Below are 27,530 nucleotides of genomic sequence, written 5' to 3' on the forward strand. Positions count from 1 at the left end.
CAGACCGTTGAACAGCGAAGTGGAAACCTCAGTGGTGTGGGCAGCAGAGCTGAGCCCGGTGTTGTCAAACTCCTTCTCGAGAGTGCGGCGAGCTTCAGAAGAGTCCATAGTACCTACATGTGAAAAATGTGAGAAAAAGCTTAAGCAAAAACAAATCGGACCGTCCATTGTCAGAGGAATCCATAACATAAGACGTCCCGAACACTGGCGCGAAGGCCATTATGAGATCCCGTTAGAAATGCCCCCGTGCACTAGGAAATAAACCCAGGACACGGATTTAAACATAGATAGAAAGAACGACGGAGATTTCCCCATGGATCTAGAGTCAAACTCGGAAGAGAGAACATATTACCCAATAACTCAACCATGAAAACCCAAAAACAAAAAACAGAGCATCAATCAACAGATCGTTAGCGAAACACGTTAGATTCGTAAGAAAAAGCGAAATTATGCAAGGAAACATAATAATCGCACATAATTAACACGACCACGCGTACGATAATCATGAACTAACACCCGATCCTCAGCTTCAACTGTCTTCCCAACATGCACATGCAAGGCAAATCGTAAAAACCACAGATCTCAAGGATTTATAAACAGATCAACACGAAAAATATGATTATCGGTCCAGATTCGCTTGGGTATTCAGAACATCGGCTTAATTGGGACCTGCGCACGCAAATCCGGTCGCAATTACAGATCTGCATGCGCAGGTGGTCGGCACTCACGCCTTAACTCATTTTTCCCACAGACGGCGCCAGCTGGTAAAGCATAAATGAACGGATAGTCGTTTTATCGGTGAATTGTTGTTGAATTGTGAATTATACCTAGTGGTTGATCGAAAAAGTGAGAGAGAATTGCTAAGTTGCTGAGAGCGCGAGAATAAAATGCAATAGTATTAAAAAGTAGAGATAGCGTAGATTACAGAGTGCGTATGCATGGGTATTTATAGATTACATGCTAGGGGTAAAAGAGTAATTTCGCCTACAAAGCATGCTCTTCGCGTGGTCGAGGGTATAATAGTAAATCTGCCCTTAAGTGGGCGATTCCTCCGCTTCTTGGTGATTTCTCTGGCAAGGGTCATTCCTCTGGCGAGAGTGACTTCTCTGACGAAAGCCGTTTCTCTGGTGAGAACCGTTTCTCTGACTACATCCGTTCCTCTGGCGAGGTCCGTTTCTCTGGTAAAAATCGTTCATCTACTCTACACATATTACTTCTCATCAGTTTTATTTTTGAGCTATACCATAATAAGTGTCTTAATACTAAAATAAGAAAGTGGGTTTCACCATCTTTAACCTTTTTACCTTTAATCGTCTTTATTTTCATTTTATTTTTCTCATAAAATAAAAATGGACTTTACTATTTTTTATTTTTTATAGTATTTAAATTCAGGTGGCGAAACAAATTAGAACACTTATTGTGGTGGGAGGGAGTATTAGTTTTTCATTACATGCATATCAGCATTGTGACTCTAAAACAAAGATTAATTATAAAGTCAAGCGTCTCAACGTAACCAAACAAAATAAATAAATAAATAAATAAGAATTGGTTCGTCGACTTGGATTGAGGAATTGGCATTTCGGAAGTGCAATATATCTTAACCAACCTTATCTCTCTGTCTCTCTCTCTCTCTCCCACTCTTCCGCTACTAAAATGGCGGCGTCTTCTCTCTCGCTGGCAGCTGCCGCCCTTCCCACTTCTTCGCATTCTCTCTCTCCAACTCCCATCGATCATTTCTCTCTTTATTTCTTCCCCTGCAAGCCCAGCCCCATCAGAACGCCCTCAAAGCTCAAGCCCGTGCTCAACTATTCTCTTTCATCATCATCTTCTTCCCTTTCTCGCTCTTCCATACACTGCGCCTCCACTGCATTTGACGGCGTCGACTTGAATCAAGATGAAGCAGAAGAAGATGAGCCATCCAATGGCGCTCCGGGATCAGTATCCGAAGCGGAGGAGGAAAACGGCGCGCCGCAAATTGCAGATGCTGGGAGGCTGTACGTCGGGAATTTGCCGTTCTCGATGACGTCTGCGCAGCTGTCTGAAATTTTTGCTGAAGCTGGCCACGTCATTTCTGCCGAGGTATATATTTCTGGGGGTTGGTGTTAGATTTATTGATTGTTCATCTTTGCTTGGATTGAATTTTGAGCAATCGGTGCCCTAAAATTGATTGGTGGGGTTGTGTGAAACAGAAATTCACTGGATTGAGTGTTATGGGAATTTTAGTTTATTATACATGTTTGTGATTATCTTCATTTGTCAATTAAGGAATGTGATATTGTTGCAGTATGATTGGTTTAGATTAATTATTGTTTCTTGTTGAATTAGTAATAATGCAAATGCTGTTTCTTTTTGGTTTCATAGATTGTGTATGATAGAGTTACAGATAGGAGCAGGGGATTTGCATTTGTTACTATGGGCAGTGTTGAAGAAGCCAAGGAGGCAATCAGATTGTTTGATGGAGCTGTAAGTATATATTGGGATTCCATTTTCTGGTTTTGCTAAATCAAATATTACTTTCATCATTTTTTCCTTGTAAAGCTGTTAAAGCAGAGGGAAATCTGCTCTTACTGCATAAATTTGTTTCTGTAACCGAACTACCACGCTGATTGAAAAAAAAAAAAAAAAAAAGGTAACAAAACCCAACTTAATGCACGTACCGTTTGACCTGAAGACGCTCTCATGCTCACGAAACTTGCCCCAAATCACTATTCATGGCTTCGATAGCAAGGCATTTTCTTTTGAATGTGTAATTTTGCTTCTTATTTAGAAATTGCTATTTCTTAGTGCCTGAACTACAGTTCCAATTCTATGTGATTTTTTGCACTTTCACTAACTTGGCAAGTAGGCATACACAAGTTTTGCTGCATTCTAATTCTGCTGGTTGACTACATATGTTAGGGCGATTTTCTTACAACACGTTCTGCATATTGAAAATGAGTTGCAGAGAGATAATTCTATAGAAAGCTGAATTCATGCATTGACCTCATTCTTATTGTCTGGCCGCATGAGTTGGTATTGAATAAGGTGATTAACCTCACTGCCAATTTTCCCGGTTTCGCTGATTTTCAGCAAATTGGAGGTCGTACTTCGAAGGTGAACTTCCCTGAGGTGCCAAGAGGTGGTGAAAGGGAAGTAATGAGCCCAAAGATACGAAGCAGCTATCAAGGGTATGTAGACAGCCCTTTCAAAATATATGCAGGCAACCTGAGCTGGAGCCTCACGTCTCAAGCCCTAAGAGAAGCATTTGCTCAACAGCCGGGATACCTGAGCGCCAAGGTCATCTACGATAGGGACTCCGGAAGATCACGAGGCTTTGGGTTCATTACTTTCTCCTCTGCAGAAGAAGTGGAATCTGCATTGAGTGCCATGGATGGAGTGGTAAGAAACTCGTTACTTTATTCGTTTGGAACCTTTTCCGAACATCCTTGTCTAACTTGTTGCTTCTCAAAATGATGCACGTAGGAATTGGAAGGCCGGCCATTGAGGTTAAATCTGGCGGAGCAGAGAGCTGCTGCATCCCCTCCTCCTCCGCCAAAAGTCGAGAACACGTCGGAAAATAGCGAGCTGGTTTCAAGTGCCAGTGCTTGACTGGACATGTGCAGCATGATCCTCGAGTCATATGTTGTGGGATTGTTTTAGTGATTTCATGATGGCCGAGGATATAAGTAGATATATATTGGAATCTGCGGTGTAAGTTTTGGATACAATAGATGAGGCATAAACGTACCATTATTACTAAAGCTTGAGACCATGACCTATAATTTATACATAATTTACTGTTTTTCCATTTTGTAATTTATACACCATGGATTATGGAGGCAAAATAAAAAAGAAAAAAATACATCCACAAGCCACCTCAACTTTAAATTTTAGTCACAAGAAAATAAAATTATTATTTCGTGGTTGGGGAAAAAGAAAATGAAAAGATAAAACTCAAGTTACGTCTAAAGCCAATAAGAATTAGGCACAGATTAACAGAACAAGAACCAACAAATTTTTGAACATCAGAATTCAATTTGCCCTTTTCTACACTGCCAATAAGATAATCTTGGTTCATTTTCGTCGAGAACGAAAGAAAATCTTCATTAAGTATTCTGACCCGAGGCAAGAATAGCATCTGCAGCCGAATCCAAATCTTGTGGAAAGAAAACCCTGTACAAGGAAGCTATTTAATGTTGCTTCTTTCTTTTTCTGACGTTACTCAACAGTTCGTTTAGTCTGAACATGCGGCAAAGAAGCACATACTACATTGCTAAAATAAGTTGAGTTTTTATGCACCGGGTAAAGGAGAGAACACGAGGGAAAAGTACCTGCAGGTGTTGTGGTACATTGCTTTGCCAAGCTGACCAATATCTGCTATACCTTTACAACCAGCCACCACCTCAAGTACTTGGCTGCATGTGATGGCATATGTTGCGTGAAACTCAAATGCGAATAAGAGACAATTTAGTAGCAAAGAAAGTGCGTGCATCGAATATGGTCCATAGTCTTGATACCCTAAAGAACTTTCTCAGAGATGAAGTCTTTATTTGTGTACTAATGCCTTAAATAACAAGTAACAAGCCCTGCAAACAACTAAGTTTATGAAAGTGATTGTCTTCTTACCGCACTAAGCAAGGTTCATTGCGACCTTTGACAATGCACTCTGGGTCATACTTCTCCTTCTTCTTGAACTGCCATGTAGATTGTACATATTTAATACCAGCATGTGTGTTCTTGATTTCACAATATGGGGAATCAGTTTCAATCATCAGCCGGTCAAGAGGAATTCCCTTCACAACGTCAAGATTCTCGGCATTTCTCAAAGAGCAACCATTTAGGCCTATAAAGAATGAGAAGCAGATGATTGGAAAGGAAAACAAGAATGATTGAAGGAAATCCCTGGTATGTAGAGGATGGCAGAGCAGAACTCATGGCATCTGAGCAGTAACGCCATTCACCTATGAATAGATTATCGAATGAAAGAAGACGATCACGATCTTCGGCACTACCAGTAAAAGAGTGAGCAACCCCAGAGAAAAATCTGCCAGAACAATGGCAGGGAAAGCAAGATTAAAGTTCTAGTCCTGAAAGAGTATTAGAAAACAAAAAGAGAGTATATATATTCTTTTTAAAAAGTCTTAGAAGTTTGGTGTTGGATGGGGGGTTATCTTGATTTTCAGAATGAACAAAATAAAATAAAAATCTTGTAGTGTTCACTTAAATAACCAAAAATTTGCAATGAGTGTAATCATATATGGTGGTTTTGATTAATCAACAGTTCAACACTTATGCTGTGCCATCCTTACATGGATTGAAATCATATATAATGGTTTTACGTGACTGGAATAGTAGCATCACTGTACAATATTACCTATTAGCTCTTCTATCATCAACATGGTGGCAGCAACAACTAAATCACGGTATAAGCCAATTAGCTATTCTCAAAGTTTTAGTAACCAATATATCTTACCTATGTTTGTTTCGCTCGAGAATATTGCAGAAATCCTCAGCCGCTGCTCGCATGTGGAGAAACATTGGCAACTTCATAGCATATGCCAACTCAAATTGCTTCTCGAAGTACCTTATTTTTAAACCAAGTAGCATAAGGAAAAGGCATGACAAGTAGTCAATAGAGGTTCAGAAAAGATCAGGTTAAAAAATAATGGAAGGAAACAGCATTAGTAAAATGGAAAACAAGTTTTTCAAGCAAGCACATACTTTTGTTGAATTTCGACTGGGCAGAAATGAAGCCTATCATAATCCAATCCACATTCCCCAACTGCCACCACCTTGCTTGAAACATTGATATTGACACAAGATATCACAATTGCTATAAAGGCTATAAGCTACCTCTCACCGTCAAAATTTGACGGAAATTAAGCAGTATTATATGCTTAAGTTTAAGAAAGAAAAAGAAAAAAACAGTTGTTTCCGATGCAAGTATGGGATACTTGGATGGTCTTCATAAAGTTCAAAAACATATTTTAGCTGAAGGAAAGCAAGAAACAAACCTACCTTTCCTTTGTCAACTCCCTCTCTAGCCAACGACAAAAGAGCCTGAAAATGTCTCTCTGGATCACCACTATCATCAAATTCCTGGTCCACAACAGCAAAGTAAATGATGAAAACATCTCCAAATATACCACATTATGAGAGATTACATCAAAATAGGTTCTTCCTCAACACATGAATTTAGGAATGAAATCTCACTTTACATCTTGTTGGGTGTACCCCAACTGTGCAGAAAAGTCTTGCTGCAATAACAAAATATCAACATTATTAGCACTTACGGTAGAAAAATTGTAGTTACAAGTAAACCTATAGTGCAAATGGAAAGCATAAAACTACCATCAGTTTCAGCAATAGCAAGAGCTTCTTTTGACTCCTCAAGGGAGCCCCCTGTCACCTGAAATATTTAACACAATAGAAATCATGTGATCTCACAAAACCTATGAAGAAAACTTGAATCTAGTCATATCCAGTTTTTCCAGTCACACATGTTATACCGGCAGAAACATTGGCAACTTCTTTCCCAATTAGTCATAATTTATCTTATAAAGGGCTCAATTCCAGTACTTTGATTACTAACAGCTGAGGGCATTGTACTCAATAGGCCACTAACAGCTGCAAACATGAATCCAAGTTAAGGAGCATAGTTTTCATTTTGTCTACTATTAGTTATCCTTTTCAAACATGCATCTATCTATTTATACGATCCAAAACAGCAATAATTAATATAAAAATATGCAGAGCTCGTCAAGAAAAGAGTTATCGGACACGGCACTTACAATAATCCGATCGACTCCGGCGCTCCAAGCCCTACTAAGCACAGCGGCAATATCAGCAACGTGATATTGCTTCCCGTTGTAAATTCCTCCGAACATTCCATCTGCCAATTTTTAGAATTAATTTAAACTTTCATACATGATTACAACTTCTAAAACAGAGTAGTCTAAAATTTCAATTTTTCGGAGTTAACCTGTGAAGTTGACGGCAATGTCTGCAACAGAAATGAAAAGGTGGAATCACGAAACTACATATATAACATTCACCAAAGAAGAGAAAGTGGAAATTAAGGAAGAAATTATTTGCCTATCATTCGTACACTCCCGCTGCTCGCCATGGCCAATTCTTCTGAGAGAAACGAAATTGTCTGCTTGTGTAGACTGGAGAGAGCGGGTGTGTGTGCGCGCACCCAAACAGCAACTCTTCGAACAATGTCGCCCGTGACATATGACGATTTTGCCTGTAGTTTTGCGAGAATGAAATAAGCGCAACATAGGAGTATTAATTTTAGGTCAAAGTCGCGTGTAACACTAGTAAATTTGTGATAATAGAGTTCGTGGGAAATATAAATTTGAGGATGAAACTTGCGTTTAACATCTCGTTTCGTTATAGTTCTTCTCAAAAAAAAAAAAAATAAATAAATAAATAAATAAAAATAACTTCTAAAAAAACATCTCGTTATAGTTCGTTCAAAAAAAAAAAAAAAGTTTCAACATAGCGTATTAAAGAGGTACAACCGCATTGATTCGCATCAAAATCCTAACTCGCATTTTGATTCGAACTTGCATCTTGACCCAAATCGTGTAAATGACACTATGCTTATATAAATAACACTGTAACATTTTAAAATATTATAGTGTCATTTTCAATCTTATAATGTCATTTACAATCTTATAATGCCAACTACAGAAAGTGTTATTTATATTTTTGAATAATATCAATTATACAATGTATCATTTACAATGTTATAGTGTCATTTATACGCAATGTCTTTTGTATAACAAAATAATATCAATTACAGGCAGTGTTATTTTTATAACTGAATAGTGTTATTTACACGATTTGGATCAGAATACGGGTTCAGATCAAAATGTGGGTCAGGGTCTAAGTGCGGATCAACACGATTATACAGTCAACCCGGTTGTACCCAAGATCACCTCTTAAAATTTTTATCGATCAAATAATATGTGCAATTGTTAACTACCTATATGTGGATCTTGTTTCTTTTTTCGTGTATATGAAATAAATACTACTCTCCCCGTCTGCGATATCGTTTCCATATTTGTCATTTTGGTTCGTCCGCGATGTTGTTTCCACTTCCGTTTATAGTTATAAGGTCCACATAACACTTTATTCTCGTAACCTTATATTTTCATCAAAAAGTATCTTTATTGTGGGATCCAAACTCCACTCACTACAATATCTCACTATTATCTACTACTATCTATCACTTTTCTTAAAATCCGTGCCGTCCACAATGTGTAAACGATATCGCGAACAGAGGGAGTAATTGATTATTGTATCAACCATGTCCATCACAGTAATAATGTAATAGTACAATTTCTAATAGAACTGACATTTGCATCTCGTGCAATGCACGCAAAGCATTTTCATATTTATATATTAATATAAAATTGATTCCAACTCAATGATCATATGTATAAACATAATAAAAATATATATATTTTAACTGAATATATTTAAGTTGAATATTAAAAAAATAAATCACAACATTAAAAACTGATATTATGAAAAGGCAAAAATAGTAAGTTAAAAAAATTCACAACATTAAAAATAGATATTATGAAAAGGCAAAAATAATAAATTATTAAAAAAATGAGAGATAGAGAATTTTTAAAAAATTTAATCTTTAAATAAAAATAACTTTTATATTTTAAATTAAATATTTATATAAATATATCAAATTAAAGCTTTTATCGGATCTTTAATTTGATATGCATATTAAATATTTTATAATTAGTCAAATTTTAAAATATTAGAAATAAATAAAATAAAAAATTAAGAAGATAAAGGAAAATGAAATAAAAAGAAAAAATATATAGTTAACAAATAAATCTTCAATTTTATTATAACTACAAAATTACCACTTAATTTTAAAATTTATTTCAAATAGTATAGATAAGTAATTATGTTGTTAATGCATGCTTCGTACTACAATTTGGATTGTCTAAAAGGAAATGTTATATAGTTAGTCCCCAATTTTTTCACGGGGATATTATTATGAGTATTGAGTAGATTTTAAAAATATTTAAATTGAAATAATAAAATTAAAAATTATTAATTAATAAAAAATTTAAAAATTAACCACACTTGCCATATTATCCTTTGCATAAAAAAATTTAAAATTTATGATTTTCAATTTATTTTCACATTCACCATATATCACAAATATTCATCAAGTTTGCCTCTATTTTGGATCGGCCCCGCCTACGAGCCGCACCGAGGTGCGCAATCTTTGCCACCATGCGAGCCACCTTATATTCACAACACACACAACGGGAAACGACCGCAACTTGGTCGGGCCGAGGAGATTTATGGCTGCGATCCTTCTCAGTTCTTTCTGGTGCGTGTTTATGAGATTTAAGCACATCTTTATTGATGTAGATAATTGAGATCTAAGATTAAATTAGAAGCGCATTTGAATTCATATTTCTATCCTTGAATTTAAATTTGCTTGTATGGTATGCATCACTACCTGGAATTTCTACAGAGAATTTTGCGTATAAGAAATGCACGGTTCCTATTGTGTGTCTCGGGGTTTGATAACCAAATGATTTTATGTGTATAATACTTCCTCCGTCCTACTCCAATAAGTTTATTTTCCTTTTTGGGATGTCCCACTCCAATAGGCTCATTTTCCTTTTTGTGTAAAAAAATTGTAAGTGTGGACCACACCACTTTACTACTAAAAAGTAAGTTTTCTTAATCTACATGTCCAAAAGAAGTAAGCCTATGGAATGAGACGGATGGAGTAATAAGTTATAAGTCAATATATCAAAGTATTCATTTTCATATAAAAATAATAATTAGTTGTTCTAGAATTCACAACTAATTCTATTATTAATTATTTTAGTGGATATTTTATTTTATTTTATATAAGAATGAATACTTTGATGTATTGACTCTATTATTTATCTTATAATTTCTAATGGTACCTTAAATTTCTATATTTAAGAATACCAATACGAAAGGTGTAACAGTCTTCTGAAAAATGCATAATTTTTTGTTTAAAAAAAATTGAACGCTTAAATTTCACTCAAAACTCGTTTTATTTGATATAGGCTTCTCATCAATGAGATTAACTTCCCCCGTTAGTGTGTTGTTTTCTTTCAAGCCTTTTTCTGTTACATCTATTTGTAGTTTGTAAGTCGCATAATGTATGCACTAGTTTGAAAAGAAACAACCTCTTGCCCAATAAGATTCGTATATTAATCAATCAATCAATCAATTATTTATTTGATTAAGAAACTTAAAATTTCTAAAATGTAAGTCGAGAAAATAAAATAAAATTTGGCATGTTATTTTGCAATAAAGTGTGACCTAGTAGATGAATATTGCTACTTTATTAATAATTAGGAAGAAACAATTGATAAAAAAAATGCTGAAACATAAACAAATAGTTGACCATACTCCGTCCAAAAAAACTAATCATAGAGCATGTTCTAAGAAGAAATACTTGAGCACTTTTAAAACAAAATACTACTAATGTATCTCGAGGCTCTGGTTTTGACATTTTTCGAAATATTTCTAGAGTTTATTTAAAAATATAGTATTTGCCTTGTTAAATACTTTAAAGTTCACAAAATATATACACACCATCTGGAACATATTAGCTCCTCCTAGAAAACGCGTTTGTTTAGTTTTCCGTTTTAGACAAAATTCGGCGGCTGCTTCCGTGATATTTCTCGTCTTCCTTAAAAATCACCTATCAGTTGACTTTTCTGTCTCTACAGTTAGAAGAAGAAGGGAAGGGTATGGTATATTGGTATTGTAGTTGAAGCAGCCCAGCACGACAGGAGACTTGTTTGACCAGTCCCTCCTCTTACTCATTCAACCTTCTTCATCTTCACCCACCCTTATATCAAAACCCCCAATTCCCCTCTCCATCTCCAAACTTATTTCAAACTATTTATCTTTTTAAATAAAAATAAAAATGAACGATCTATTCTCGGGCTCCTTCTCCCGCTTCCGCGGCGGCGACCAGTCCCCGCCGCCGACCCACAACATCGAGCTCTCGGACGTGGCCGGCGGCGTCAACCTCGACCGCTTCTTCGAGGACGTGGAGGCGGTGAAGGACGAGCTCCGCGACCTGGAGTCGCTCCACAGCCAGCTCCAGACCGCCCACGAGCAGAGCAAAACCCTACACAACGCCAAGGCGATCAAGGACCTCCGATCGCGCATGGACGGCGACGTGGCGGCGGCGCTGAAGAAGGCGAAGGTCGTGAAGGTCCGGCTGGAGGCGCTGGACCGGTCCAACGCGGCGAACCGGAGCCTCCCCGGGTGCGGGCCGGGGAGCTCCTCCGACCGGACCCGCACCTCCGTGGTGAACGGCCTCCGGAAGAAGCTGCACGACGCGATGAACCGATTCGGCGATCTCCGGCAGCGGATGGGCGGCGAATACCGCGAGACCGTGCAGCGGCGGTACTACACGGTTACGGGGGAGAATCCCGACGAGAAGGTTCTGGATCGGCTGATCGAGACCGGGGAGAGCGAGACGTTTTTGCAGAAGGCGATCCAGCAGCAGGGGAGGGGGCAGGTGATGGACACGATTCTGGAGATCCAGGAGCGGCACGACGCGGTGAAGGAGATGGAGAAGAATCTGAATGAGCTGCATCAGGTGTTTCTGGATATGGCGGTGCTGGTGCAGAGCCAGGGGGAGCAGCTCGACGACATCGAGAGCCAGGTGAACCGAGCCAGCTCCTTTGTCAGGGGTGGGACCCAACAGCTCGAGGTTGCCAGGAAGCATCAGAAGAATACCAGGAAATGGGCCTGTTTTGGGATTATTTTGCTGCTCATTGTTATTCTCATCATCATTCTTTCTATACAGCCATGGAAGAAGTGAAACTGATGCTTTTTTTTTTTTTTTTGGTTCTATGCAGTATGATTCTTGTTTGTTGTATCTATGTCTTGTTTGATATTTGAATTCTTGATTATTTGTTGGAGAATTAGGTTTCATCATTTCGAGATTTTTTGTTGGTTGATATGGTCCATATGGAGATTATTAGTAGATGTTTTTGCCTTCTACCATTTGTTGATTTGTATCCTAGCTATTGTTTTTTATGCATTTTCTCATTATTCATTCACTCGCTTTCTATTCTTAATGTTGAATTGTTATCAAACCTATTTTTACCAGATTTTCCAACTACAAATACTAACTAGGTTTTTATAGAGAAAAATATAGTGAATTTATTTTTAAATAGATGCTGATGATGTATGGAAAGACATTATTTCACCCTCTTATACATGTCTAGTTCGCAAGTATCAGAGAGATTAAGTTGATCGCATCGGGTCGTTTGAAATATGGTACTATATCTTATCATATTGAATAAAGAAAAATGCAAGTTGCTCGTTGACTGTTATTTAGTTAGGTGGGTCATAAAAGCCTCTCAATCAACCAATATGGCACTCAAAAATAAATATGCTGGGTATGATGATCATGTGAAGTGGTGATGAAAACATTATTCCTCCTGTCTCGAGACATCACTTGGTTTAGAAAAATAAGATTGTAATGTAAGAATGTATAAGTTCATATCTATTTTAACAAAAATTGATTGTCCAAAAAAAAAAACCCAAGTCAAATGAGATAACGAAAGGAGTAACTATGCATGTGACGAAGAAATGGACAATGAAAAACTGGAAAATCTCAACACATACTTACATACAGAAATATTTAAAACTTTGGTATCCATTATAATTTTGAGTAGAAAATCAAATGCATCATTTATAACAGATATTTTCAACTAGTGAAATTCTCCGTCAGGAAAATCGTGCTTGTGAAATCAAGTTGGTATCAGGAAAAGGGAGAAACGCTCACACGAAGAAAATTCTGTTTCTCTAAACAAAAACATGTTGCCATTATTTTGGGGGAGGGGTAGTTTTCATCAGCCTTCAAAAACTGCAATGAATTTTTTCCGCGTTTTTTCTCTATTGCTACAATAATACATTTAATCACTGTCATTTACAGATCGTATATTGTAAAATCACTACAAACAATTTCCCTTTAGCTGATACGAGGAAAATAATTCACAGTTGGAAGTTCATTCTTTTTGCAGCACTGTAATATGGTAAGGATGACCATGACATGAACCGGATCGCACTTTTGATTCGTTTCTGTCGTCTCCTCCGTCACCTGGCAGCAAATTCCACTGCAATGAGTAGTTCGATAAGTCAAACGTACCTTGGCAAAACACAGAAATCTGGAGGGGGACTTCAGCAGAAGACAATGGCTCAAGGTTGAATCGAGTCGAACATGATCCGGACCAAATGAATGCTGGAACACTCTCAGGTGCTAGGGCCTTCCCAACTCGAGCCCCCATAGCATCAGATGCAGGTTTAGCATCGGTTAAATGAGATGTATCGTGCCAACCAACTTCGTTTCCAGATACAGAAGCGGTGGAGGTCATTGAGTTCGACCCAGGTAAAGAATCAAGGGTGTTGATGCGAACTGATACAGCATCTTCTAAGGAGTTGTAAACAGTCATACTTAGATCTATCTCACAGAAACCAGATGAAAAGTCATGTCTCACTGACCGAGGACCATCCATTGACCACCATACCGGGCTGCTACTTCCGACTCTATGTTAACAGAAAAATAAACAAAATGAAGACCAGAAGATACATTCAGTACTCAACAGAGAATGATTAATGAATTATTAAATATGCAGAAACTTCATAGCTTCAGCAGAAGACATTACAAGAAAGGTATATTTACCTGCAATGGCATGTGTAGTGAGAAAGAATTTCTGTGGTTCTTGGTGGCCTAGTATCGCTATCATACTGTGACTCGGCTATCAAGATGAAATCAACAGTGTTCCCATCACCCTATTACATTCCAAGAGAAGAGGATTATACAAAATATGTGGAATGAAACTTAGTTTGAGCTCAATCCTCAATCAACAGCAACATCAACGATCAATGATAGCAGCAAGAATGCAATAAATATCTAGCAGACTCTTAAGTTTAAGATTTAAAACAAGGCATAATGAAGCAAACCTGTACCTGGCCATGCCTTTCTTGATGCAGTCTTTCATGATGATTAAAAAGATCAAAAGGTGAAACAGACGTATCAAACAATCCACTGGACTCACTATCAACAAGTCTCACATCTGCTATTCCCTTGGCAAGAGACAATATGTTATCTTCAGTACTTCCACGAGTTCTGCAATTCTGAAGCACAAAATAACTTCAGAATGTAAGCAAGAAAATAACTCAAGATAAGATAGGGAAAACAGGAACAATTAAGGCAAGAAAAGAAATAAAACACCCTGTTTCTAGACCTATTCTTAACATGTCAGGTCCTTAAATATATTTAAAAGTCATATCGAAGACAACAGCAAAAATCCTCATAACTACAATTCAATTGGGCTGTATAACCTCTTCCGAGTAATACAGCTGAAATGCGCAATAACAAGAATATTTCTTGTGGAAGATCAGGAGAGAGAGGAGAAGAAGGAAGTAAATGTTTTATGGAAGAGAATACAATGTCTTTTCCAAATGACAGACACAAGAATTAACTTGAAGGAGGAAAAAAGTGTCTCATGGATGATGGTAATACAATGTCTTTTCAGAACAATAAGCACACAAGAATTATCTCCGCATTAACATTCTGAAGAGGCACACACAAATAAGATGAGCAAGACTCTTTAGTTTTGCTACTAACCTTTAGCCTAAAAAAGCATGACAGAGACTGACCAGCCATCAAAAATCCCAAAGATAAGTCAGATCCTATTGGTTGCAGCAATGCAAGTTCCCACTGGTCCCCAACACAAGATAACTGATGCACCTGGAAATTCTCTGAACTGGTCCTGTTGGTAGCATCCATACGAACAAGGAACTCATGCAATCTGGATGGGGAGGGGCTGATTCGAAATGACACTTCTAGAGATGGCAGCACCTGGTTTTAGGAAATAAAAGATGTGACACGGAGCGAACATATTTTTAGATGCATTCATCATTTTTTATGCCTAAATTCAATATGGAGTACTTTTTCCAGAAAATCCAATCTGATTAGCAAGCCCACGTCTTTTTGAGAATTAAAAAATGAATATCAAACTAAAATACTCCCTCCGTCCCTGAAACATCTTCCTAAGGGGAGTCCGCACGGGTTTTAATAAAAGCTAGTTGTGTATTTGATGAGTGGAGAAAGGGTCCCACAAATTAGAAAAAGTGATGATAGTGACTAGTGGACCAATTAAATGAAAAAAGGTGGGTCCGTTAGTGGCAATGAATGTAAATATGTGGAAATTGTAAGGGCAATAGTTAGTGGAGTTGTTTCCATAAATAGATTAGGAAGCTGTTTTGGGGATGGACGAAAAGGAAATAAAGTAAGATGTTTCAGGGACGGAGGGAGTAGTAAAACGATAATCAAATTAGTAAAAAGATAATTCACTTCATCATCTATTTACCTCCACATTGTAATGCATGCGTAAAGTTCGATATTTTATGATTGATGACACATCTTCTGTTTCGTAGTATATTGTTATATACAGTGAAATGCTTCCAGAAGCAGCAGCCCTAAACCAAAGGGGCCACTTGATGGGTGTTTCCCAAGAACTTGCTATGTTCTGCAAATAGGAAAAAAAGAATTAGTTAAATGCACTGAACAGCCAAAACTGCTGGTAAAATGTAGCATGTAGGTGGAGCACATCGACCTCAGGGAACACAAATACAGTTTTTGCTGTCTTGGAGGCATCTAAGGTAGTGCAGCTTCGTGATGAAATCGCCTGTTTTTTAAGAAAAGTAGGGAATTCCAAGTTCATAACTTCCTGAGCTGCAATGTCTAGAAATCTTGGATGACTAATCCTCATCTTCAAGTTCTGCCAACATAGATGAAGTGAATCGAGTAAAGTTTCCTCCATGCAGTGTTTAATGTGACAAATCTAACAGGTGTCGGAAGATCATTAAAAGGTGACCAGTGACCACCAAGAGAAAAAGGAGCTCTTCAATTTCTCTTGGTTTGAAGGCAACAAACAGAAAGTATAAGATAAATCCAGAAAGTGTAATTGAAATCTTCAAATTGCACTAAATGATACTCCCTCCGTCCCAATATAAATGTCCCACTTTCCATAATGGGACGTCCCAATATAAATGTCCCATTCATTTTTTGGCAATATATTCTCTCTATACCTAATATTTAAATAATTTCCACCAACCCACTTTATCTACTTTCTACACATTTCTTAATCTCCGTGCTCAAAAGCTATGGGACATTTATATTGGGACGGAGGGAGTAATAATCACAAAGAAATAGAATGACTAAGACCCTCATGTCCATTTTATATCCAAAAAGTCGCATGTCTTGGGAACTTCCCAGTCATTTGGAGAAGACACTTGATGATTGATAGACCTCTCCTATTCACATATATGAAGATTTATTTATCTTTTTAGAATTATATAACGAAGCATCTAATGCATCTTTCATAAGAAACTAGCATGGTCACATTTTACATGCTACAAATTGTTAATAACACCATTAATAAAAAAGGAAAATATACAAAAGGCCTGAATTACATAGAAAAGATCAACTTTCACCTTCACGGGAGTTTTTGATGGATTCCTCAACTCCATGGTAAGACATCGAAGATCTCCAGCATAAACAGTCCGAGGTAAGCCGTGAATGGTACCCTCAAGCCTTGGTAGACTCTGGAATATTGAGCACATTGTAGCAGAAATATTACATCTTTATTGACAGAATACTGATCCAGATGAAGTACAAAGTTGCTCCAAGAAAGGCAACCAATTCGAGAAGAGGGGGTACCTTTATCACCAGGAACTCAAGGTTATCTTTCACTGACTTTCTTGGCTTTCTTTTCCTTTTAGCAGCTTTCTTTCTGACAATATCTGACTGGAATTTACAGATTCCAATTACTGAACCAGAGAGTTTCCACCTAACGCCAACTAATTTGAAACTGCCCTCTACTTTGGGAGCGACTGTTAGCTGAACCTGAAGAGTAAAGAAAAAGGAAGAGAGAGAGTGCTTATGGAATACCAGTAAATGGTAAGGTTACCAAGGATATATCACAGTATATACTTAACCCTGAACAACATTTTTGGTTGTAAATTATGAAATGTTTGTAGGTTTTGGGAGGAGTAAAAGTAGATACTGACGGATTGCTTGACAAAAAATAAGAAAGAAAGACAGGTCTCCTAACAGAATCCCAAATTGACACTGCAGGGACGTAGAGGAAATTTACTAGATTGCCAATCTATGAGCATGCTTCAAGACATAAAATAAACTAAATAAAGTCAGAACTTATTGAGCAACAATGCCTGTAATATTTTATGAGACTTAGTGATGGCAAGAAGGAAATAGAAGTTTTGGCATCTAGTAGTATCTAATCTATGGCTTTTTCGAAAAACAATATCAAAAGGGTGTTATCCTTCTTCCATATTGGAAGAACGCGGGGGGGGGGGGGGGAGGGATACAGTATCAATTTCCAGGTCAGCTTCCTGAATATTAAGGGAAACAACACAAGTAGCCCCTTTCGTGTCTCATATAATGTGCCCCCAGGGTATTATCACTGATAGCCAGTTGACTAGATACAAGGATTTAGAGCTCACCAATACAGTTTCTCCACCTTGCATTGAAATGTCAACTTCTGATAAATCGAATAATGATGCATCTGCGCTAGTCTCCCTGCATTCAGATGGTAATGGTATCACTGCAGGATTGATCAAGCCAGAAAATAAAAAAAAAGACGAACTAAATCAAGAAAGCACCGAGGAGATACCCAGTAACTGAGACAGTTCTCAATTCCTTGTCATTCTTTTCTTCATCTAAAGATCCATTTGTAGCTGCAATGTGCAAAACATTTTAATGAAGTTGATGCTAGATTAGTATTTAAAATCAAGCAAAGAACTTACAATAGAAATTTGAATTTTTAATTTTCAAAAATGTTATTCCCACCGTTCCATGAAGCTTGAGCAATTTCTTTTCAGCACGGGTTTTAAGGAGTTAATATTTTGTATGTTAAGTGTGGTAGGTGAAAAAGTGAAAAGATGAATAAAGGAGAAAACTTTTGCCATATAAGGAAAGTGCTCAAGCTTCGCGGGACAACCCGAAAAGGAATACTGCTCAAGCTTCGCGGGACGAAGGGAGTAATTACTAAATGACAGTTATTCAATATCATGAATACCCTCTGCACATAACACCTTGAGGCACATTGGAGCTTCTTAACAAAGAAAAAGAAAATAATGATTTGTGGGGTTTAATGTAACTTGCCACCTTTTATGCATTTTTTTTTTTTATGTAAATAAGTTAATTCTCAAGCATGGTTATGAAAAATAACCCCTAAAAAGTTATCCAACAAGGACAACTGAATATGCTTATAACAAAGGCACAGTCTGGGGAATGATGAACATAAATCAGACAGGAACATACCTGATTCACTTTTATCACATTCTGCGGAATGGTTGCATATCAGGGTAATATTTGAAACTGATATAGGAATCTGAAGAGGGTTCCTAAAACTAACTTCCACCTTGATTGCTTCTGCAATATCATGAAGAGCAAAACATTTGTAAGCAAGCACGAAAAGCTGAAATTGGTAGTAGCACATTAGAAGTAACAAATCCTTTAAATCTGTTTGTCATGTTCTAGTGAATATGTTGCTATAGCCAAGACTGAGGAATCACTTTGTGCAACAATTTCCTGTGGAGCTGACGAGGAAAGTTTTGATGCAAGGTAATGAAATAGCTCTCCTCAAGAACCTAACAGAATACTCATTTAAGACAGCTGGATGGAAAAATGAATTGCACTTTACATAATGGCTCAAATTTAAATAATGCAATAACTTATTTTTCTTTTGGAGGATAGTGGGACCTACTCCTTTAAAAAATGGCAAACATAAGCTCTTAATTTTCATGTTCTAAACATTGCATGAGATGATAGGAATAAATACGGCCTCACTACACAGTCTACACAGTCCTAATTGCTAAGCCCAACAAGTAGCTGGTTCATTTTGCCCAAACAATCAGGTAACATAACTTAAAGAAGTATCATGTTGAAAATGTCTTCATTCTGCATTCTTGGAATCCCAGGTGACAAGGGCTGGTAATCAGTTCGTGCAAATTCAAGCTATCCCAAACATACTTACTTTAATTTTCTTCCAGAAGAACTAAATTTTCAAGGCTTCTGAAGTGGAACTCTCTCGTTGTCCAATTAGGAAGTGGGAGTGTTGGTCAATGTTAAGCCACAGTTATTTTTGTGCATTGTGTCATATATTTCTGCTAATATATAGCTTCAAAATCAGAAGAACTATAATACGTAAATCATGTAAACCATATGAATTTCTCAACACATGGCACTATTATTTTAGGGGCAATGGCACGCGAAGATACCCACAAAATCAGATTACTTTATAACTTGAATGTAATATCACCTTCATACCTCCAGCAATGCAGACATTTGATTCTTTGTACTTCTTTGGTAAAATCTTTGATTGTAAATCAAGCCAGTTACTTTTTGACCCTGCGACTGATGGAGTCATGTCCTCCTCCAACGTCTGCCACAAGCTTTCCTCAACGTTGGCCTGAAATATTTTAAGTATCAAAGGAAGTGCAAATAGACATATTGGAAGGATAGAAAATAAAATTAGATAGTTCTGTATAATCCATGACAGAATAAATTATTGAATATTCTCTAGGTTCCTCATTGACTAGTAAGTTACCAAATTAAAGTTGACATAAGTGAGTGATAAAGTTACCAACTTTCAAAGAAACCAAATGGAAGAAAACAATTCCAATAGATCACAATAAAAGCACTGATATCTGAACCAATGAAGCACGAGGTAAAAATAGAGTATAGTGATCCGATAAAGGTCAAATTATGACCACAGCACATATACACAATCCAAGCTCTACCATGTCTGTGAGCTACATAAATATCACAGTCTGCATTCTTGTGGTATACCAAATCCATAGCTGGAAACTTTGGACAGAGAATATGCTCTATAACTCTATTTTCTGAACAAAGTCCAGCACCTAGTCAAGCCCAATCTTACAAAATAAGCATATTATAAATTTTTAAAGGCAGTTCATGAGCATGTACAGAAATAATAAGACTGAGTTTGATTATACAATGCAAAACTTTGAATTTGTGCAATAATTTATCCACTAAGGAATGAACAATCTGATATACCAACTCCAGAGGTAGATATTGCTAATTCAGATTAATTCAGATATCCAAATAAGCAAAATAACACCAGATAGGAATCCAAAAACTTTGGAGAAGAAAAATGGAATTAAACTATCATAGAACACCAACAATCAGTATTAAGCTGTTGTGAATATAGAATGAACAAGAATTGATGCAAAATAAATTGCTTTACTTCAGATAAACTTGAAGTTCCAACCAGTAACATTACATGGTTGGATAAATGTTACTAAAAACAAATTGCCCACCAAAGGCTTGCAGTTAAGGAAAAGTATGAACTAACTTACAGCTGCAGGAGATGCATAAGTGCGATGATCTTCAAACACAACTTTGATCGAAGGAAAGTTTATCAAAGGCAACTGAAGCCTCAACACCTCAAATGTTTTCCCTGTTTCCTACATAATCAAGTAAACCATAGATATTAGAGACATTTAGGTAAATTTGAACATAACACGAAAATAATAAGGTGAGCAAAAATCTCTAGAGGGTCGTAGAAAATCAATTTGAGCGAATAGTAAATAACATTTAAATAAAAGGGTGAAAAACACTTTAATTGGAATTCAAACTAATTAAGTCTCTATCTATACTCTAATAGGAATTCAAACTAATTAGGTTTGTATCTAAACTCTAATAGGAATTCAACTAAGTAAGTTTATATCTTAGTGAAAGCGATTGAAAGATATTGTAGCTTAAGAACAACACAGATTTGATGTTACAATTGGCAGTAACCAAAAAGGTTGACAAAACCTCCCTGTCAGAGTGTGAATAGGAAGGACACAACGGAAGACTTCATTTAGAACTAAATTAAACTCGAATTTTCAATCTCTTATTATTGAGAGAGAGAGAGGAAGAATTTATTAAGTAACTATTTAGACCCCTTGCCCTATAGAGGGAAACAGAAAATACCAATAGTAGAAGCAAATTCAGATGATCTTGCATTTTGATTTCATTATCGAAAGCTGCTTCTCTAAGGCAAGACCAGTACAAAATGTGCAATTAAAACTGCCAGGTGTTTACAGTGCAGTTTATAGGTTAAAAACAAAAAAGCTACACCGGAGTTCAATATTATTGAATTCGGTGGACGCCCTTGTTCACTATTTGTTTGTATTTGGTGGTGGCTTAATCTAGTTTATGTTATATTTTTATTTTTATTTTGGGGGGGGGGGGGGGGGGCAAGCTACTGGAGAACAAAGATAATGACGTCAAATGTCTGAGAATAACAAAAGCCCCTTGGCCTCAGACCTGAATAATTTGAAAAAATTCCCTCAGGAACAACTCTTGAGTGAGCTTGGCTTGATGACCACAGGGCAAGACCTCTAACACATGTTTGATACCCTCATCAAACATTCCAAGAATTGCATACCACCTGAAACATTCCTCAATTTATTGGCAAACTATTCCCATGCCCAAAGCCATAAAATTTTGTATATAGATTAGAGCAGTCAGGAGTTTACTTTCCAATATGGAAATGGACATGATCCCTGATGTGGCTCCAAGCTGTACCTTTGAACACAGAAAGGGCACCTCTGTATGTTCTCACTGCATGTTTTATCTGATGAAAAGGTAAGGTAAGAACTTCTTAGCATCATAGTATCATTGCAGCGGATAGTAAACTTAGAAGAATCCTTACCTGATCACATTTCTTGTAGAGGTCACCAGAAAGAACAAGGTGAAACCCATATTTCCTTAACATGGCAGGTGTAGACATCAAAAAGCAGTATGCAGCTTGCTCAAGCATCACCGCAGAATGCAAGGGTTCCTAACAATGATACGTTTCAGACAATAACAGGATAATTACCCATGAGTTCAATGTGCATAATTATGGGCATTACCTCACCAGAGATTCGGAAATAGACACCAGCAGCATCTTTGTACTGATCCCTAGCCTTTAACATCTCAGCCCACCAAATTCCACAGCGTGTGACGTTCCGCCCACACGATGAACCAATTTTCTGACGTTAATTGTTCGTGTTAAATGAAGAAATAGAGCTGGACATACAAAAGAAATGCCTATGGAGCACAGCTCTTTTATATTGCATCTGATATCAAATAGAAATATATCAAGGACTAACTGCATTAAGAGATTGAACACCTAAATTCATTAAGTCATTTGGATTTCAGATTGTTGAAGAAGTCAAAACTACACCATTTCCCAAAGAGAATTCCATAGATAACCACCATTTCCTCAAAGCTTATAAATCTATTAGTGGTTAGTATCCTATTATCTTTATTGCGCCATAAGATTCTAGGGATCCCCTATTCTGGTGTGATTATATAACATCCATTTTCCTGGACTGCATACAATGCTTTATTGGGAAATCCTTATAATTACAAATTTCAGATGCACTAGCAAAAAAGAGGGATGGAAGAGTATCATTACCGCATATGTGGTAAATGCATTTTCCATGCAGTACTCAGCATCTTTTCTTGACTGATCCAACATAAAATAAGCCAGTCCCATCATCTCCTGACCAATCAAAACACTCCACAAATGAGCACACTAATAAAAAAAATTATGGCAACAAAACCAGTACAATTGCCTCCGGTGAGCCAGTCATACTCATAACTCTCGTCACTTATTACTCAAACAGATTTGGTAACACATAAACCGTTGGTTTGAAAGAGAAGAATACATCACCTTCCACTTGCAAAAGAATTAGCCAGGCTAGAAGAAACAAACAGCAAATGACAGAAATCAAACAAATGTCTGAGAAAATTGGTGACAATCAAGCACTGCTAAGTGCTAACTATCATAGGCAAATATGATAACATGAAAACTTATGTCAGACATCCACATTTTCAGTCATTAATTGGAAATTCACGGCAGTTTAACATCAATAATTACAATCCTTAACAGAAAAATAAATAAAAATATAAATAAAAATTTTCTATGACTTTGTATATAGTTGAATTTGATATAAGTGTCTTAGATCAACATAACAGAATAAAGGCTATTTTTTATAAGCTGATTGGTCTGGACAAGCAAGGAACCTAAGCTGAAGAACAGCCCCACTGACATACCAATAAAAACAATTTAGTTCATGAGTGCTTGTAATCATGCATGCACAGACAGAATGTAACAAGGTTATAATTGTAAGTAAGAAGAAGAAAAAGAGATCCTTTCAAAATCTAGCAATAGGCAGCAACCAGCCAAAAGAAAGAGGTGTAGTGATTCAAAAGGAAAACTGAAATACCTGAACACCAGCATAATGCTTCCAAGCTTTATCAAGTTTGTAATCTGTAGAAATAAGTCGATAATTCGATAGCGCAAGTTCATAGTCTCGCAACATGAAAGCATAGTCACCCAACACTCTTATCTGAGATTCTGTCGAGTTAAAAGTGTACCTACAATGACGCTTAAGCAAGTCAAGTTAGAGAAAGTAGGGTACAATGAAGGAGAAAGGTAAAATAATCATCAGCAGCACTATTCTATATTGATATAAATCCTGAACATACATAGGCGCACTAGGATTCTCAGGTAAATCATCTTTCCCTTTTCTCCACCATAAGTTTTTTATCTGGTTTCTAAAGCCTTTCCTTGTCGCTGAAACCTGACTTAACAACATATTAGATTACAGCAAGCTAGGGCATACCAAAAACAACATATGCATCAGACAACTGAATGAGATGAAGATACCTGCTGGTTAAGAACACGAATTTTCAGCTCCATATGAGGGATTATATGTTTAGATGAGAAATCGTGCATGGTATTTCTCAACTGTCAGATACAAGAAGATTGATCACAGTCATGTTAAAGTCTTAAAGATAATATCCCCAATTCCCCATGTAAAGCGATCTATTATGGCTGCAAATATACCTCTTCTATATCATCCTTGTTGAGAAAGAAGCCAAACTGCTTTTCATTTGAAGCACTATTTTTCTGAAAGAAAAAGATGTAAATCATAAGTTTAAGGAGAACAGGACAAATCTCAATCATCAAAATCTGCCTTACATGAGATGCCCATGGATTCTGTTGATGTTCTTCTGTGCCATCAACAGAAGAGTTTATACACAAGAGACGACAATCATTTGCACCAAATGTACTCCTCATTTCTGCCAGAATTGCAGTAGCTCTGCACAAAGAGAATAAACATAGAATATCTCATACCAGCTTTTAAAACTTGTCAGGTGCTGTTAAAATCAAAGAAAAATAGAAGACCATAACAATGTCATTCATTGTTGCTTTCGCTTTACCTGCCATCTCTACTAGAGATCATTATGAATGTTCTTGAACAAGACAGCAGTTATGCTAGTAGACATTCTTGTGAAATATAATCTCTAATCTCTATATAGTACTCCCTCCGTCCCGCTTCAAATGATCCTATTTCTATTTTGGGTTGTCCCACTTCAAATGACCCAACCCAAATTTAGAAATATTTAACACTACTTTTTGGATGGTCCCACCACCACTTTACACCTTTATCACACATTCCTTAATCTCCGTGCCGAAAAATTTAGGGCCATTTGAAGCGGGACGGAGGGAGTATATACTAATCCGTGTATTCTACACGCAGTCATCAGTGCATATTCGCAGCAGTAGATGATTAAGGTATAATATATGGTTGTTGCAGTAGATTATTTAAAGAAGAATCTAAATAATTTTCACCGTCCCATCGAAGGATAAGTAAATAATCTAAATAATCCTCACCGCCCCATAAGTAGAGATTTAGAAAAGTATTTTACAATCGCAGTAGAGTTTACCCCCTTTGAATACTCCTATGAGGTGAAGTATGAATGTAAACCTAAACTGGTCTATACATAAATTCGTTCGTTCTTATAAAGGCTTAATAATGTAATATGTAAATCACATTTGGAACAGGATTTAATCCATAAATGTAAAATATCTGCACAGTCTAACTTATGAGTAGGAAGATCACCACATACTTTTCCGGCATGCCTTCTTGATTATCATGTACCAGCAAGTAATACTTCATAATCTTAGGATCCATGGCGCCATCATTGAGTAGATGAGGCAACTGATTTGTGTTGAACAGGTCAACAAATTTTCCGATGGGATCTTTATCCTTTGAAGAGACAGCAACAAGGCCTATTTACATCAATTTGAAATGCATAACCATGACTTAATACCTCCAAGCTCACTCTCAATACAGCATATTGAAGAAAAAGATAACCGGTTTAGAAACACTCAATCCATGTACAAGACAAGACAGACTTACAAGCCACAGGATGATCAAAAGCTTCGTGTTCTGAGAAGGCAACAGCATCTATCAGCTCTTTATTAAAATTTTGAAACCATGATGGCACCAATTCCTGTGCAGAGGCTGCAGAAATAACCTAATGTTACTACTCAAAAGTCATAGCTAATACTATTAGGGGGTGTTTACTTTTGAGGATTAGCCTTGATAGATAAAAATAGTAAGGCTAATCCCTTGTTTAATTAGATGGAAACTTTGGAATATCCCAAGGCCCTTGATTAATTCTATCATTTAAGCTAGTTTTGCTTGATTCATATACCATTGAAAGTGTGGGATTAGAGAAATCCTACTCTTGAAGATAAAAATACTCAATCATGCATCTTATCAATCATGCAAAGTAAACGCCTACTTATATAAAATGTTCAGTCCTTTCTGTAAAATAAGAAGAGATAATCTTTTCAACTGAAAAAAGTGAATATACTACAAAGGATGAGGAATACAAATCAAAATAAAATACTAATACTAAAGGAAACTACACCGAACAAAGTGAATATATGGAATCCATGGATATAGTTACGACATAAACAATGCTTAGAATAAATTTCGTCTTTTTATTTTCAACCGAAGCAAAGAGAAACTCAGCATTAAAATTTGAGAGTTTTACAGCTTACTCGTAATTACAGACTCAATGTCTGCTTGACGTGAACACAATTCGGATATCTCTTTATCTCCCGCATGTGTGATTAGTTGTTTTAACCTCTCATTTGCAGCCTGGATTGAGAAAATTAAGATTCAGAGCAAAAGGTATGCATAGGAAACATCAAAATTAGCCCAACTCAGCTATAATATATAGAGTAAGAAATAAAGGTAGTAGTAAATCAGAATAGCGTTCCCTAGTCAAAATCGCCAAAAACTCTCTTCAGTTCTAAAATTTCTCTAAAATGGGACATCTCATATCTTCTAGCATGCAAATTCAAGTATACATACAAATAAACACAGACACGAAGCATGATCCAGTACACACAGTCAACTTCCCAGTTACACTTTTCACGAACGTCCCACGCAAATGCGGGAACTGAAATACTCATATTGAACGCACCTCAGTACTCCGCTGCCGAATTTCCGAATCATAAAACAATCTCAATTTGAATTTCCTCAATCTGTACGGCTGATCACTAGCCGTCCTTACTGGCACTGAAAATTCAATGAACCAAAACGCCTAAAAACAAACAAACTATACATAATCCAGCACGACAAAATTGTGGCCCAAGCTTCAGAGATTGTACCGTCGATGTTATTGAAACTGGTGTAGGGGGCCAACATTTCAATCAGGGATAAATCATTTCTCCTGCAGGACTCCTCTACGAGCGGCGTACGGAGCACCATCACAGCCGGGCTGATCTCGTCCAACAGCATCCTGCCGAGCTTCGTGGTCGCCGGATCCGCCATCCCCCTCGGATTCTACCCGGATTGCTAAGCGGAAAAAACACTTGTATCAGATACGGAGATACAGTTGGACGGCCTCACTCGCTGAGTTGACTCGTTTTGCATACACAGACGCTGCAGACTCAGATCTTCCACAGCAAAGGATGGTAGAAAGAGAGATCTGTGCGTAGGAAGGCAACTCTACTGCTTGTGGGCTCTTATTTAGGCCCAAAAGATAATATTGATAATGGGCTTCAACATCAACGCCCAATTTTATTTTATTTATCTTGGGTGATTCTATTCATAGCCCTCATTTTACTTCTTACAGTCTTCTTTTTAAAATATTAATAATAATTAATTAAAAATTTACTATTTTATCATATATTCTATAGCCTCAAATTAAATTAAATTTTAAATTCTTCATTTCTATTTCTTTTGAGCCACAAATTTTTGAGGTTTCTCTATAGCTTGATTATAGTAATTGCTAGTTGTTCATGGTTGAAACCGCCCGTGAAGTCCAACTCCTGGATTTTGCCGGTGAGCACTTGAATTTCATACATGATTTCTGAGAAAATGCAAAGGGGAGAGGTTTTTCTCCACAACCATTCCTTGTCTCCTGCGTCGCAAGTGGTTAACTGAATTTGGACATAAATTCAGAAACTTTTGATTTTCTCTATCCTTTTTCTTTTCAATTCATAGAGAAACTGATACGCTGCTTTTTCAATTTAATATTATTTTTTAGAAAAACCAAAACCCTTTACACATAAATGTTTAATTAGCCGTCGTTG

General features: G+C 36.9%; 4 protein-coding genes across 5 annotated transcripts; 2 read left to right on the plus strand and 2 right to left on the minus strand.

Annotated features, from left to right (window-relative positions):
- Positions 1–1,501: 1,501 nt before the first annotated feature.
- Positions 1,502–3,783, plus strand: LOC130996750 (33 kDa ribonucleoprotein, chloroplastic). The gene is made up of 4 exons (XM_057922038.1): positions 1,502–2,079; positions 2,362–2,463; positions 3,070–3,378; positions 3,463–3,783. Exons 1-4 carry the CDS (start codon positions 1,654–1,656, stop codon positions 3,586–3,588), a joined length of 963 nt encoding a protein of 320 aa, XP_057778021.1. The 5' UTR covers positions 1,502–1,653; the 3' UTR covers positions 3,589–3,783.
- A 56-nt stretch (positions 3,784–3,839) lies between these two features.
- On the minus strand, positions 3,840–7,232 carry LOC130996749 (uncharacterized). Its single transcript, XM_057922037.1, has 12 exons — positions 7,075–7,232; positions 6,962–6,982; positions 6,771–6,871; positions 6,331–6,388; positions 6,193–6,236; positions 5,998–6,078; positions 5,701–5,771; positions 5,453–5,563; positions 4,941–5,023; positions 4,606–4,822; positions 4,311–4,394; positions 3,840–4,152 (listed from the first exon to the last, which is right to left on the minus strand). Exons 1-12 carry the CDS (start codon positions 7,103–7,105, stop codon positions 4,086–4,088), a joined length of 969 nt encoding a protein of 322 aa, XP_057778020.1. The 5' UTR covers positions 7,106–7,232; the 3' UTR covers positions 3,840–4,085.
- A 3,315-nt stretch (positions 7,233–10,547) lies between these two features.
- Positions 10,548–12,092, plus strand: LOC130996751 (syntaxin-121-like). Its single transcript, XM_057922039.1, has one exon. It carries the CDS (start codon positions 10,943–10,945, stop codon positions 11,849–11,851), a length of 909 nt encoding a protein of 302 aa, XP_057778022.1. The 5' UTR covers positions 10,548–10,942; the 3' UTR covers positions 11,852–12,092.
- Positions 12,093–12,905: 813 nt separating this feature from the next.
- On the minus strand, positions 12,906–26,998 carry LOC130996748 (uncharacterized). Of its 2 annotated transcripts, none has more exons than XM_057922035.1 (28): positions 26,604–26,998; positions 26,417–26,511; positions 25,989–26,088; positions 25,339–25,443; positions 25,046–25,208; positions 24,114–24,234; positions 23,979–24,041; positions 23,799–23,879; positions 23,618–23,712; positions 23,356–23,506; positions 22,542–22,628; positions 21,994–22,113; positions 21,792–21,920; positions 21,616–21,713; positions 21,404–21,527; positions 20,449–20,556; positions 19,397–19,538; positions 18,389–18,499; positions 17,739–17,802; positions 17,569–17,644; positions 16,766–16,951; positions 16,540–16,650; positions 15,660–15,824; positions 15,414–15,572; positions 14,669–14,902; positions 14,008–14,175; positions 13,721–13,830; positions 12,906–13,584 (listed from the first exon to the last, which is right to left on the minus strand). In XM_057922035.1, the coding sequence occupies exons 1-28, from the start codon at positions 26,764–26,766 to the stop codon at positions 13,047–13,049; spliced, it is 3,867 nt and encodes a 1,288-aa protein (XP_057778018.1). In that variant the 5' UTR covers positions 26,767–26,998; the 3' UTR covers positions 12,906–13,046. The 2 variants fall into 2 exon arrangements, with proteins under 2 accessions (XP_057778018.1, XP_057778017.1); XM_057922034.1 differs by having other exon boundaries at positions 14,002–14,175; positions 26,604–26,945.
- Between the last annotated feature and the right edge of the window lie 532 nt (positions 26,999–27,530).

This window comes from Salvia miltiorrhiza, chromosome 8, assembly GCF_028751815.1.
Source record: "Salvia miltiorrhiza cultivar Shanhuang (shh) chromosome 8, IMPLAD_Smil_shh, whole genome shotgun sequence".
Lineage (NCBI taxonomy): Eukaryota > Viridiplantae > Streptophyta > Magnoliopsida > Lamiales > Lamiaceae > Salvia > Salvia miltiorrhiza.